Below are 15623 nucleotides of genomic sequence, written 5' to 3' on the forward strand. Positions count from 1 at the left end.
GTATGTGGGGAAGGAGTCTGAGAAGGAACAATGGCGCTTGCCGTGCTTTCTGCCCATATCTCAGTCACCCCCACCACTTCCCCCAAGCAAACTGGGCCCTTCTGGTGCTGATTCCCTGGTGGGTGGGTTTGTGTACATTCTAGCAACCTGTGGATCTCTCCAGCGAACTCTCCTGTGGGGCTGAGAGTTTCTCCCCACACCTCAACCTCCACAGGTATTTTCATTCGGTGCTCCAAGGCTTTATTTCCCTGTGCTGGGACCCTGGGCTGCGAGGTCTGTCTTGCTCCCCAATTTCACCTGGTTTATCTGCATGTGAATGTGAGACTACCAGGCCCACCAGCCACCTTGTGTGCCTCGCCCCTCCACAATCGCTGCCTCGGTGGGTCCACCAGCTGCCGCCCTCTGTGCCTGGAGGTCCACCAGCCCCTGCTTTGCCATGAACACTCTCATCCCCACTGCCTGACTCCGCCCCTCCTACCAGTCTGGATGAATGTTTCTTCTTTAACTCCTTGGTTGTTGGACTTCCATACAGTTCAATTTTCTGTCAGTGCTGGTTGTTTTTTGTCTCTAAATTGTTGTTGTCGTTAGTTTGGTTGTGCGAGGAGGCACAGTGTGTCTACCTACACCTCCATTTTGGCCAGAAGTTCACATTATTTTCTTATTGTAACAACAGTAAGAAATGTGAAAAGGACTAGAAAATAAGTATCATATAATTTTGTTCTCAAATTTCTTTGAATCAACAAAAGATAAACTTGCAACACTTACTTGGTCTGTAGGGTCTTCCCTTCACTTACTGCACTTTAATTTATATGGCTAGAAATCCTCTGTAATTCTAGAGTAATTTCATTTGCATGCCTAATTGTTATTGAACTTTTAATGAGTTTTAAAACAAGGTTGTAGTAGTATCAAAGTTTTTTTAATTACTGTAATAACCCTTTATTTTCTGGAAGTTTGTTCAGTTTGTTCTGTGATTTTAGGAGGAGCCAAAGACCTATTTGTATTTTTTCCATCAGTTGCCACTGGTGCATATGTAAAGGGTAATTCTTTATAAATTTTACTTTAAATCTAAAACTTGGTATCTCATAGTACTCTGTTCAAAATAATTAAAATTTAGAAAGATCTGGTAAACCATATTATAAAGTGGTTCTAGTAACTGTATTCTATAAAATCCATCTATAGGGCCTCTTGTTAATTAAGCAGTTTAATCACTACAAGTTGAATGTTAAGAGAGAAATTACTTTATTTAGTTTTTATGCAGTTTAAGCAATTTGTATAAAACCTTTCAACTTTATAGTACTGGTTTTGCTCTGAGCCCTAGGCAAGGTACTATCTCTAATCAATGAAGATCTGGCATGTGTTCCAGCATAATGTCTATGTATCATCTTTTTGGTGGCCCAGCATTTGAACCCCCTTTTTAAAGAGTCTTCATGTGAAGAATATCCCTCCCTGTACCCTACCTTTAGGAGCTGAAAACTCAGATTCTCATTCTCCCAACTCCCTTTTAAAGTCTAGTACTACAGCTCAGGCTTAGCCCAACAAATTCAACCACCTAAATTCTAATCTAATGTTAATCCACCAAGAAGCAAGGAAATATTTTTAAGTGACAGTGGTAGCCAACATCATTTAGTTTCTTGGGCCAGTAGTTTCAACAGCAGCATCCAGTGGCAGCCATAGCAGTGGTTTTCAGAAATGGTGAGCTCTTGGCTTCACAGGACTGGTTCTGTCATATGATTGGTTTGGAATTGTGATTCCATCTGTATACTCACCCCTTTATCTCTGCGAGTTTCCCCAAGCTCATTTTCCACCCTTCTTGGCAATGCTAAGAGAAACTTAGAAGGATTCAATGCTGTTTAATCAGCCTGTGAGGTTTTCAATTGCTGGCAACTAGGAACCTGACTGATATTCTGCCAATGATTTTGTTTGTTTGTTTGTTGCTAATTGGGTCTCTGACATCCTTTATTGTGGTTACTTTAAATTCTTCCCCTTCTCATTTATTCTGTTAATACTTTGGGTAAGTGATTTAATCTTGCTAATACTTATCTCACAGTGTCATAAGGATTATATGAAGTAATGTGTTTACCCCAGTCCTGGCACTTGTTAAATACTTTTTTTTTCATGGCAAACTATAGACGTAATTTACTTATTTATTTATTTATAGTGGTTATTGTCTGTATCCCTTACTAGAATACAAGTTCTGCAAGGGCAGGGATCTTTTTCTATTTGTTTGGGCCAAGAGCAGCCTGGCACATAGTAGGCACACAATCAGTATTTGTTAAATGGATAAATAAATCTGAAGTTACTTTACTTGCTTTATTAAGATGCCTATGCCCCTAACTACACAGAGAAAATAAAAAGACCAACTGTGACTCCCTACACCTCCAACCAGCTCTACACATCTGTCACCTGTCGGTTCTTATCTTTGTCATCTCTGTCTCATCTCAGAAAGAGCTCCTTCTCTCTTCAGAGGCCTATCTCCTAACTCCCCTGGACTCCCTTCCATTCTACCGCTTCCATGCCTTTGATTATCCCCTCCTTTCCATGTGTTTCTCCCTACCTGGTCCTCTAGCCTGTGACTGACTAAATCTTTGATCTAGTCTTTTCTTATGGAGAGAAAAAAGGGAACTTAATTTCACCCTGAAAGTCCTTTAATCTAGCACCCTGTCTCTTCTCCTCTTTATCCCCAAATGTTTTGAAAGAGTGAAAAGTATTGTTGAATTGTTTTTCTAAATCCTCAGTTGTACCTCAGGCCCTTGCAGCTGGCTTCCCATCTCCCACCTACTGCCAGAATTGCTCTGGCAAAGGTTTTCTGTGACATGATCGCCAAATTCATTGATTTTGGTCAGCCTTCATTCTGTGGATTTGACTTTTCTTCAGTTTAATTTAAGAAATATTTATTGAACATTTGCTGAGTGCCCTGTATTATACTAGACAGTGAAGATACAAAATGTGTAAGTAAAGGCCATGTGCAACAAATAATATAATATCACATGCTATAAAGAGTTATGTGAAACATCCCTTAGGACTGTGGATGAAAAAGCAGTTTTCTTGAGCCAGAAGGAGGGAAGTTATCAGAGATAATAAGATGACATATTATCATCATCATCAGGTTAGCCTCTAATGATAATAAAGGAAAATGCATAATGAACAGAGAGTAACATTGCCAACAGCACAGGAAGCATGAAAGTGCTTGGTATTTTAAAAAATCAGCAGTCAGCCTAATGTGGCAAAAGTAGGGGAATATTAAACCTGATAAGGAAGCTTTATAGACCAGGAAAGATACAATGAAGCCCTGAACTAGGATAGTGGTGGCTGCGATGTGGAGGAGGGATGTTGGGAGTGGAGGTGCTGCAGAATTAATGCAGAGGTAGGATCTGTAAAACTCAGTGCCTGATTTGTTAGGGAGTGCAGGCTGAGTCATGGGGGAATGACAACTTCTGTTTTAGACATAGCAAAGAGTCTGATTCTGTGAAACACCCATACCATAAAGTCAAAAGGCAAGTTAGATATGTAGATCCAGAGGCCAGGAGTGCAGTCAAGGCTGCAGATAAAAATTTGTGGTAGAAATTGAAATCATGAAGAGGATAAGATAATGGTAAAGATTTGGGCAGTTTTGAAACTAATGGGGAAGGAAGTTTAATAGCATCATATCTGAAGGACTCTGCCTTTGAGAAGCAGAAAAACTAAGTTGCCTGCTTTGGTGAAGGGTGTTTTAAAATATGTAAAATTTTGGAAGAATATCTGTGTGCCGATGGTGTTATTTTTCTTGTCAGTTTTGTAGTCTTTGGTCATTAAATGGTCTAATTCTATCAGGTCTTCATTTGTCAGTGGCATTGCTTCTTCCCCGGCATCACTGTCAGTGTCATGATACCCCACCTGTTTTGCAAAATTTGCCATATTACTTTCCATTGCCTTTGCATTGTATTGACAGATGTATCCTACCATCAGCAAGAGACTAACAGAAGAAAAATGGCGATATGGTAGGGATAGTTCTAGTGATTGAGGATACATTTGTGGACTTCTGGCTAAGATGGAGGCATAGGTAGGTACACTTTGCCTCCTCGCACAACGAAAATAAGGACAACAACAATTTTAAAAACAAAAAATAACCCAAACTGCCAGAAAATTGAACTGTATGGAAGCCTGGAAACCAAAGAGTTAAAGAAGAAACATTCATCCAGACTGGTAGGAGGGGAGAGACAGGCATTCTGAGTGGAGAGGACTCATGGCAAGACAATGGCTGGAAACCGGGGTGGGCAAGGCAGCTGGTAGAGTGGGCAGTCCCACATCTGCATGCAGATAAACTGGGAAGAACAACTGGGAGTAAGACAGACCCTGCAACTGCAACCCAGGGTTCCATTGTGGGGAAATAAAGCCTCAAAACTTCTGGCTGAAAAACCTGTGGGGTTTGTTGCAGCAGCGGGAGAAACTCCCAGCTTTACAGGAGAATTCACTGGAGAGACCCACAGGGTCCTAGAGTGTACACAAAACCTCCTACCTGGGAATCAGCACCAGAAAGACCCATTTGCTTGTGGGTAGTGGAGGAAGTGACTAATGGCCGGCAGAGAGCCAAGCAAGTGGCATCGTTCCCTCTTGGACCCTTCTCCCACATACAGCACCACAACACAGGAACCTGGGTTGCCCCGTCCTGGCGATACCTAAGGCTTCTCCCCTTACTACATAACAGGGGGACACCAAGACAAAAAAAAAAAATGGCCCAAATGAAAGAACAGATCAAAGCTCCAGAAAAAATACAATTAAGTGATGAAGAGATAGCCAGCCTATCAGATGCAGAGTTCAAAACACTGGTAACCAGGATGCTCATAGAAATGGCAGAGTATGGTCGCAAAATACAGGGAAAAAGTGAAGGCTACAAAAAGTGATATAGAGGAAAAGGTACAGTGAACCAACAGTGATGGGAAGGAAACCAGGATTCAAATCAATGGTTTGGACCAGAAGAAAGAAACGTTCAACCAGAACAGAATGAATAACAAGAATTCAAAAAAAATGAGGAGAGGCTTAGGAACCTCCAGGACAACTTTAAACATTCCAACATCCAAATCATAGAGGTAACAGAAGAGGAGGAAGAGCAACAAATTGAAAACTTATTTGAAAAAATAATGAAGGAGAAGTTCCCCAATCTGGCAACGGAAATAGACTTCCAGGAAGTCCAGGAAGCTCAGCGCGTCCCCGAAAATTGTACCCAAGGAAGGACTCACCGAGGCACATCATCATTAAGTTACCCAAGATTAAAGATAAGGAGAGAATCTTAAAAGCAGCAAGAGAAAAGGAGTTCCCATAAGACTGTCAGCTGATTTCTCAAAAGAAATATTACAGGCAAGAAGGGGCTGGAAGGAAGTATTCTAAGTCATGAAAGGCAAGGAAGGACCTATTCTTAAGATTACTCTGTCCTGCAAAGCTATCATTTAGAATGGAAGGGCAGATAAAGTGCCTCCTAGATAAGGTCAAGTTAAAGGAGTTCATCATCACGAAGCCCTTATTATATGAAATGTTAAAGGGACTTATTTAAGAAGAAGAAGATAAAAAATACGAACATTAAAATGACAACAAACTCACAACTATCAGGAACGAAACCTAAGGAAACAAAAACAAGCTAAGCAAGTAACTAGAATAGGAACAGATTCACAGAAATACAGACCACATGAAGGTTTTTCAGCAGAACCTTCTGCTGAAGGGGGAAAAGGTACAGGGAATAAGAAGCATAAATGGTAGGTACAAAATAGACAGAGGGAGGTTAAGAATAGTATGGGAAGTGGAGAAGCCAAAGAATTTATATGTATGATCCATGGACATGAAGTAAGGTAGGGAATGAGAGGGCGGGGTACAGGGCAGAGGGGGAGAAAAAATGGGACAACTGTAATAGTGTAATCAATAAAATATATTTTTAAAAAAGATACTTTTGTGTGTATAAAATCCAACTTGTGTAGCTTATATTTAGCGGAGGGAGGTAGACAATAAATATATGTGTGTCAGGTGGTGATAAGTATAGTGGAGATAGATAGTTGAAGCAAGGTGTAAGGGGAAAGTAGGAAAACTGAGCAGAGACCTGAAAGAAGAGAGAACAATCATGCGGATATCCAGGTTCCAAGAAGAGGCAACAGTAAGTCCAGAGACCCTCAGGCAGGATTGTCCTTTAGTGAATTGTGGGACGGCATATGAGACTGAGGCTGGGCTACAGTGAGCACAGGCACAGGGCTAGATGAGGGCAGAGGCTGGGGTAGAGGGGAGAAAGAGGGACAGGTCAAGGAGGGTAAATTCTCAACCAATTAGATTCAAATGTCGTAATTTTATAACAGCAGTTTTGTAATATCAGCTTTACTGAAATATAATTTATAAATGACATGAACTTCCTTTAAAATTTCAAAGCATAACTTTAATGTCCTAATTAAATTAAATGATATTTATGACATGTTTAATATGGAAATAAAACCTCTATAAAAACTTCTTTTTAGTATGTAAAAGCTAAGGCAGGACAATACAGGAAGACAAAGATGCTCTATAAGACTACTGCAGGGAACCATACTTACTTTCTGAACTGGTAATGAGCCTTGTAAGCCTTTGTTAGGCCTTTATTCTGAGTGGGGAAGGTGCCAAGAGGGTTTAAGAGCAAAGGAATAATATAATCTGATGAATATTTTAAAATAATCACTGGCTCCTATGTGGATGAGGCTGCTGGGCATAGGAAGAAGCAGGGAGACCTGTTAAGAGACTATTACAATAACCCAGGTGTGAGATAAATTAGACTGAGGTGAGAGTGAAAGAGAGTCAGATAACTCCAGGAATTTTTGCATGAGCAAATGGAAGGATGGTATTGTAGTAAATAAACTTAGAGAAGGCTGGAAGGAGTCATTAGGGAAAGGAAGACCAGAGGTGTCTGTTAGACATAGTGGGAGAAAAGATAACAAATTGAAGGTTAGATACACAAGTCTCTAGAGTTCAGGGGAGAGGTCCAGCCTAGAGATACCAATTTGGGAACTGCTATATTTGTACCATATTTTTCGGACCATAAGATGCACCTAGGTTTTAGAGGAAAATAGGAAAACAATTTTGAAGCAAAAAATGTGAAATATTTAATAACATAAATAACATAGTATTTTGTGAATGTAAATGTACACAGAACTCAACAGCAGCAGTAACAACCATTATTCCAAATTTGGGGCGGGGGTGGCAGGGGGTAGGGGTGCATCTTACAGTCTGAAAATACATAAGTGGTAGGGTTACACAAGAAAGAGACTACCAGTGATTAGTGGAGATGAGGTTTTTAAGAAGGTTGAAACATTGACATAGATGATAAGACTTGAGATTTAGATTTGGGTCCTGCCACTTTCTTTTGTTTTCCTCTGCAGTCCCTAACCAGTGCCATCTGAGTATATATTTAGTAAATTTTGGTGAATAAAGAAAGTGCTTCTGAATTTAGAACTAGAAGAGCAGGTCTTTTCTGAGTTAATAGAAGAGGGGAGTTGGACTCTTAAATTTAAGGCTTTCAGTAATGTTAACTTATTTAGAAATTTTTAATTGCTCAGATGAGGTAAAGTCAGTATTTTGAAAGGAAAAAAATTTGTTATACATTCTAACCTTTATACTTATATATGTTACTTTTATTAGTCTTTGCTTATTAAATTGTTAGTTATGTGGCACTAATATAGTAATCATAAAATTTGTGTTAAAATGACTTAGTGTAGTTTTAAAATAAAACAACTAGTTATCAGATATTTAATGTTCATTTGGTTTTCTTTTAGGAAGATTTGGAGACCGGAGTTCACCTTGACCCTGCTGTCAAAGAGGTTCAATATAATCCTACTTATGAGACCATGTTTGCTCCTGAGGTGAGAAAACATGCTGTACTTAAGATTCTGCCTTTTACCAAACTATTTAAATTATACATAGGTAGCTAAATGGTGAAATTTTCACAAAAGTACACTATTTAAGCTTTTAGAAAATATATCCTGTTATATATCTACTACATCTCAGTTTTAAAAGAAAAAAATATGTCCTACAAAAGTTTAAATAGTGTATATGCTTTTGTGAGAATACTTTTAAAAATCCACTAATGTTTACCGACCAACATAGAACCATCTGGTAGCATGGAACTATTGCTTTTGAAAAAAGGAAATCTCAGAATACCTGATTCTTAAATGTGAACTTAGTTAACATCTTCCTCTCAGTGTTGATAAGGGCACATTGCAAATTAACCATTAGTGAAAAAGAATTTGGTTTATTAACATCATTACTGCACAGTACATTATGAAGCATCTGGTTATGCATGTTGTTGTGCTAAACACTAAAAAGAGGTGCCGTACTGATGTGGTCACTGCTCGAAAACAGTCTCAGGGTTTATCGCCTGCTCTGCGTAAGGCATCGTACAGAGTCTTTGTTCCACGTGATGATACATTAAAGAAGGTGAGGAAGGGAAACAGTGACAATTGTGCATTTAGGAAGAATTGTAGAAAAGATAAGATTTCTAGCTATTTTGCCTTTAAAAGAAAAGGAATGCCTGATTGACAAATAGAAATGCCATGAAATGGTCATAAAACAAAGAGTCTTTAGTGGCAGGGCTGTTAAGGAGCGCTTTAAAGAGCCAAATCTTATTGCATCTTGGTAGAAAAAGAGGTACTTTTTAATATTTTTCTTTTTTAGTGTATATCATTGGTTTTTTGGTTTTTGTGTTTTTTGATGAAGCAGAGTCAAATTTACCTGCTTAGTCACTTAAAATATAGCAATTGAAATGTGCAGCATAGCCAGTGATGTCAGTGGTAGTATTTAGAGAGTACTCTAGCTGTTCTCTGGGTATACAGCAAGCAAAAATCTCATTCTCATGCTCTGAGGCTGTAGCACATTTTAAATTTCATTCCATTATTTCTTAAATCCTTCACTCTGTTGAACTACAGGCTGTCCCATATTCCTTAGCACCATTTTAGCCATCACATTGAAGAGAGGTTGTATATTACTTATATGCTTCATGATTTTTTTTAATGAAAAGGGCTTCAATAAAATAGGATTGCTGAATTTAGAAAATGAGAAAATTCTAAGTAATATGGGACATGACATTCCTATGTCAGTATATGTATTTTCTATGAAATCTATTTTTCTTAAATTTTTAGATCCTATGTATACGTAATAAATGGCTATTTGATTACAGTTTTCAAAAATTTCAAGAAAATTTAAAAGATCAAGATTTTTGGTGGTGATATTGACAAGGCAGTAGGCATTGTGGGATTGTCAGTCTTTTTATATTCTCATGATAGGCAGCCTCCCACTAAATATTGGATTGGCCAAAAAGTTTTTGTTTTTTTCTGTAAGATGGCTCCAGTAGCACTTAGTGGCCTTTAACTGCATTTGAAACAATTTTGTTAGATTTCATTGTGACAGCTGTCATTACGAGCATGCGTTTAAAAACAACTTATCAAAATTGATGAATTTTTGTGTAGCCATTTTAATATTGAAGATGAAAGGAAATACACATTTTCGGCATATCATGCTTTATTATTTCAAGAAAGGTAAAAACAACAGAAACAAAAAAAGATTTGCGCTGTGTATGGAGAAAGTGCTGTGACTGATCAAAAGTGTCAAAAGTGGTTTGCAAAGTTTAATGCTGGAGATTTCTCACTGGATGATGGTTGGGTATCAGAGAAATTGAGATTTCCCATGGTTGGGTAGACCAGTTGAAGTTGATAGCAATCAAATCGAGACATTAAGGGAGAACAATCAATGTTATATACCACATGGGAGATAGCTGACATACTGAAAATATCCAAATCAAACAAGTTATTGGTGAAAATGAAAAAGTGTGTGTTTTATTTTATGGAGAAAACCACACAAACTTTTTGGCCAACTTAATATAATATATATAAATTAGTTTACATTAGAAACACTTCACTGCTGGTCCACAATTTAAGAAAAGAATGATGAGACTGAAAAGTGAAGAAAAATTAGTTTTTCCTGGTTGTCAAATCAATTGTCGGAGACATAACATATTATTAACTTTGGATTTTATGACTAGGATGTATGTAACTTGACCAAGTCTGGAAAGGTATTACCAGGAGCTTTGCTAGATGAAATTCAAGTTCCCGTATTTGAGAATCCATTGTAAGAAACAAAGTATAACCCTCCACAAGCTAGTGTTTATCAGAGAGGGTAAGCTAAGTATATTTTTTAAAAGATAGAGACCAGACTATTTCTTATAGTGTCTCTAAAGTACTATTCATGTTTAAAGAGAGGTTGCATCTTGTTATAAAGATTAGAAAACGTTCCATGAAAGAAATAGTATTTATAGTATAGTAAGCAATACAACCCAGGTTAAGAACATAAGATTTGGAGTTAAACAGGCTGCTGTTTTGGTCTTGTGTGACTTTGGATTATCTTTGTTTTCTTGTTAGATAAAATGAAGATAATTTCTACTTTACTGAGTTATAAGGATAAATGAGATAATATATGATATGCTTAGGAAACTCTCTGACACAGTAAGCATTAATAAATGATAGCACTTACTGTTATTTATATTACTGTTACTGGCACTGATAGTTAGGAAGGCTTTTATGAGGAAAGAGTCCAGGCAGAAGAGAACAGCATGAGCTAAATCACAGAAGCTCTAAAGAACAAGAATGCTTAAATCATTCTCAGTAGGGGAGAATGGGAGGTAAGATTAGAATGGTAGTTTGTATAATATTGCACAGGGCTCTGGGGACCAAGGTGAAGAGTTGGTCTTGATTTAATAAATTTGGTCTTGACTTCTAAGGTTCTTTAAGGGAAGAGTGGCATAAATAAAGCTGAATATAGGAAGGCAAATTTGGTAAGGGTTTGCATGATGGAAAAGAACAAGGATAGAAACTAATGAAATAAAACTACCTTTTATTACCATATGCCAAGTACCATACTGAGAGGCTTGTAAATTTATATTCCCATCTCCTTTAGACTTCATTACAACCCTACGAAGTAAATACTCTTATCCCTATTTTATAGCAGGGAAACCAAGTCTCATACTGCCAACAAGTGACAGATTTGCACAATTGAGTCTAGATCACTGTTAGCAGTCGTTCTGTAACTAGGAGACCAGTTTGTGGGCTACGGTGGGGTGTGCAGGGTACATGCTTATGTCATTTTACTAGTATAAATTCCCTTAATCCTGTGATGTTATTATATACTGCTAAGATATTGACCCTCAAATTCTCTACCCACTGAAGACTTTTAAGAATCACTGCCTTATACTGAACGGATCTGTAGGCTTATCAACCATTGCCTTGACAAATTAAAAATGCTTTTCTCCCAACTCTATAAGTACATCACTACTCAGGTGAAAGATGCAAGGAAAATTACCTCTCCCAGGAACACCACACATTTTGGGCTGTGTAGTCATTTGAATTGATACTTAAATGTGTATATTTTTATATGGGAGATTACAATTATAATTGACTACTACATATTTCAATATTGTTTTAGCTAAGAACTATTAAATACTCATACCTAATTAACTTGAGTATGTATTTTTAAAAATCACTTGATGAATTACAAACTTGCACTTAACTACTGAAGGTTGAAAAAAAGTATTTGGAAATCAGTTATGTGTTTTTATATGCTTTTTTTTTTTTTTTTTTTTTAATGATTAACCCAGAATTAAAAGAGTTGCATATTCACAAAGACCAGCAACATCTGGAAGCCTTTTTTTTTTTTTTTTTTTGAGCAATTGAGAAGAGCAGAGTCTTACTAAGTAACATTCTCTGCCTTTGTTGACATTTAATGTCTGTGAGGTCAGCCTCAATAGCTGCCAGTAACCAGGCAGTTAAGGTGAGCCAGAAGTAGTTGGAACATTCCCCAGACAGCTTCCTATATCATTAGAGTATTTTTTGATGTCTCAGCATAAATATACCTAAAACTTAAGGATGTTAGATGACTTCCAGTCAAGATGGCAATGTAGGCAGATACGGCTGACCACTTCACAAAATCACATCAAAATTACAACTAAAATATAGAACAGCCATCCCTCAGAATTGTCAGAAATCGAGTTGAATGGAAGTCTGACAACTACAGAATTCAGGAAACACCTCCATCCACACTGGTAGGAAGGATGCAGATGCAGAACGGAGTGGTCCCACACCCACCTGTGAAGGATAGAAACTCAGGAAGGATATCTCAAGAGCGAGGAATTCCAGCCCTATACCAGGCTCAAGCCCAGGGTTCCAGTGCCAGGAAGAAACTTCCCCACAACTTCTGGCTGCAAAAACCAGAAGGAATTGAGTCCGTAGAAGAAACTTCTGGCCCCCCCCCCCGCAAGCAGTTCCTCTTAAAAAATCCACATACAGTCTGATCTACTCAGACTCACTTCCTCTGAGCTCCAGGCCCCTGGGGAAGCAGCTTGAAAGGCACCAGTGATATATAGGGAGAAACTGGAGTGTCTGGCATCAAGGTTAGCAGAGGCCATTGTCCTTTCTCTAAACCCTCCCAACACAGAGCCAGTAAACTGGTGCCATATCTGAGACTCCATCAACCTGGCCAACACTGTTTGACCTGCACTGGAGATCTACAGAGACTCCACCCCACCCAGCTTATGGGCCCACCCACCATGCTTTTCCATATGAATGGCTGATCTTGGTTCATGTTTCACAACTTTCTAAATCCTCTCAAACAAGCAACAGCTGGCCTCAGTGAGCCCCAGACCCAGCACTAGCAGTAGCCAGCCTAGATTCACAGCTTGGCTTCCCCTGGGAATCTCCAAGCCCAGGACAAGTAGCAGCCCTCTCAGATTGCCTTATAGCTTAGGCAGCATGGCCCAGACCAAAACACGGGTGGGGGCTGACCTTGGCCTGTACTTCCTTGGAAACCCCAGGACTAATGCACCCAGTACACAGCTACAGACCATTTTGGAGCACCACTACCCTGCCCCTGCACAGAGGGCAGAGGTTGGCCTTCAGTAGTCACAGCCAGTTCCTGTAGCTGACTGGCCTAGGTGAATCCCCCGTTTATCTGCCGGCAGGAACCATGGCTTGACTACTACAACAGGAGGGTGTACATAGCCTACACGAAGGGCACACCTCAAGTACCCAGCTTGGGTGATAGGGGAGGCTGTGCCACTGGACCCTACAGGACACCTAGTACATTAGGCCACGTTACCAAGACACTGAGTGAAGGCAGCTCTACCTAATACATACAAAGAAACACAAGGAGGCTGCCAAAACGAGGAGACAAACATGAACCAAATGAAAGAACAGATCAAAACTCCAGAAAAAGAGCTAAACAAAATAGAGATAAGCAGTCTATTAGATGCAGAGTTCAAAACACTGTTTATAAAGATGCTCAAGGAAATTAGTGAGGACTTCAGCAGCATGAGAAGATCCAGTCAGAAACAAAGGATACTTGAAACAAAGAACAATTTACAGGGAACAACGGTAGAATGGATAAAACCAAGAATCAAATCAAAGATGTGGAATATAAGGAAGCAAAAAACACCCAATCAGAACAAGAAGTAGAAAAAAGAACCTGAAAACATGAGGATAGTACAAGCAGCCTCTGGGACAACTTAAAGAAGTCCAACATTCACATTATAGGGTTGCCAGAGGAGGAGGAGAAAGAGCAAGAAATTGGAAGCCTATTTGAAAAAATAATGAAAGAAAATGTTCTTTCTTAAATTGGTGAAGGAAATAGACACACAAGTGTAGGAAGCACAGGGTCTCAAACAAGGTGGATGCAAAGAGGCCCACTCCAAGATGCATGATAATTGAAATACCAAAGGTTAAAGATAAAGAGAGAATCTTAAAAGCAGCAAAAGAAAAGAAGTTAGGTACTTACATTGGAGTTTCCATAAAGACTGTTATCTGATTTCTCAAAAGAAATTTTGCAGGCTAGAAGAGTTTGGCAAGAAATATTCAGAGTAATGAACAGAAGGGACCTATAACCAAGATTCCTGTACCTAGCAAAGCTGTCAATTTAGAATCTAAGGGGAGATAGAGTTTCCCAGACAAGAAAAAACTGAAGGAATTCACCATCACCAAACCATTATTATATGAAATGTTAAAGGGACTTATTTAATAAAAAGAAGATCAAAACATGAACAATAAAATGGCAAAAATTACAAACTATCAACAATTGAATAAAGAACAAACTAACAGTGACCAGAAGGTGTGGGGGAGGGGGGTAGCTGGGGAAGGGGCAAGCAAAGGATCACAAATAGAGGACTCATAGGCACAGACAATTGGGGGTGATTGACTGGGAGTGGGGGTAATGGTGTTGGGGGGAACAAGGGGGAAAAGACAGGACAACTATAACTGAACAACAATAAATTTAAAAAAAAATTGAATCTGAAAAACAAACTGAACAAATAAGAACAGATATAGAATCATGTATAAGGAGAAGGTTTTGGTGGATGCCACATGAGAAGGAAGTAGGGGAGAATGGGTGAAGAGGTGAGGGGATTAAGATGTACAAATAGGTAGGTACAGAATAGCTGTGGGGATGTAAAGTACAGTGTAGCAAATGCAGTAGCCCAAGAACCTACACACATGATTCATGGACGTGAACAAAGGTGTGGGGATTCTTAGGTGGAGAGAGGCAAAGGGAAAAAATCAGGACAAAACTGTAATAGCATAATCAATAAAATATAATTTAAAAAGTAAAACATAAGGATGTTTAAATTTTTAGACTGAGTTAGGAATAATACGACATTAAGATATACTTAACTGTAATATATGGATCTGTATTTGTATAGAAATCAAAGTTCTTTAACACAGAATTTTTCTTTAAAAATTAGAGCTAGTTTGATATGTATGGCCCATAGAATAATTGTTCTCCTTTTGTAAAATCTTAATAAAACAAGACTGTGGAAATTGTATTTTCCACTTTCAAATGGAAATTCTAGTTATGATTGGTAGTTTATTATATGTGATAGAAGTAACAATAAGAGCAGTGGGGATTTTATTGTTTTAGAAATAATCACACGTAGCTATGCAGATGGTAGCTAACTATAGCAGGTAGGGCATCTAGGAAACTTTCAGATCATTTTATTATCTTTAATTTTATGGATGTTTCTTGTTTTGTAATAAATTTCATGACTGAATGAAGTTAACTGAAAATTCCAGCATTCAGCAATTTAAATTTCTATTTTTTTTCCTCTTTGTTTCACCTAGCAGCAAAGGAAAAGCTAACATGGACTACAATGTCTTGTATTCTCCTTTATTTTAATTTAGATAAATACTAATAAGAGCTTTATATATGAATGAGATATTTTAAGATTGAATCATTTTAAAATGGAAGCTGTCAATAAAAAAAATCTTGTAATTTATTTTCTTAAGCAGAAAAATGGTAAGACAAATCTGACATTCTTTAAATGTAGATTTTTGTGTATAATATAATATTGATATTTAGAGGAAGCAACATTCTAGTTAAAAGATGAATAACTTTACATTTATGGCTCTGGATGTATATCAGAAAATGTGGTCTCTAAGGCCAGTGACCTAAGTTGCTCTAATGTCAGTATGTTTCATCATGACAGTACACCTTCCAGAGTTCAAATAAAAATATCATATCTGATTCCATTATTTCTGAAGTGGGAGGTTCATTTTATTCTTTATTTAAAAACAAAAAAGGAAAAGAGTGGAATTTTCCCAATAACTTCTTTT

At 38.1% G+C, this 15623-nt stretch overlaps 1 protein-coding gene across 1 annotated transcript in view; it reads left to right on the forward strand.

Moving 5' to 3' along the window:
• Positions 1-15623, forward strand: part of CDC40 (cell division cycle 40) — a 52852-nt gene that overhangs the window by 4833 nt on the left and 32396 nt on the right. The window contains exon 2 of the mRNA XM_028509962.2: positions 7758-7844. Coding sequence (XP_028365763.1) covers positions 7758-7844 — 87 coding nt within the window. The remainder of the gene's footprint in view (positions 1-7757; positions 7845-15623) is intronic.

This window comes from Phyllostomus discolor, chromosome 4 (assembly GCF_004126475.2).
Source record: "Phyllostomus discolor isolate MPI-MPIP mPhyDis1 chromosome 4, mPhyDis1.pri.v3, whole genome shotgun sequence".
Lineage (NCBI taxonomy): Eukaryota > Metazoa > Chordata > Mammalia > Chiroptera > Phyllostomidae > Phyllostomus > Phyllostomus discolor.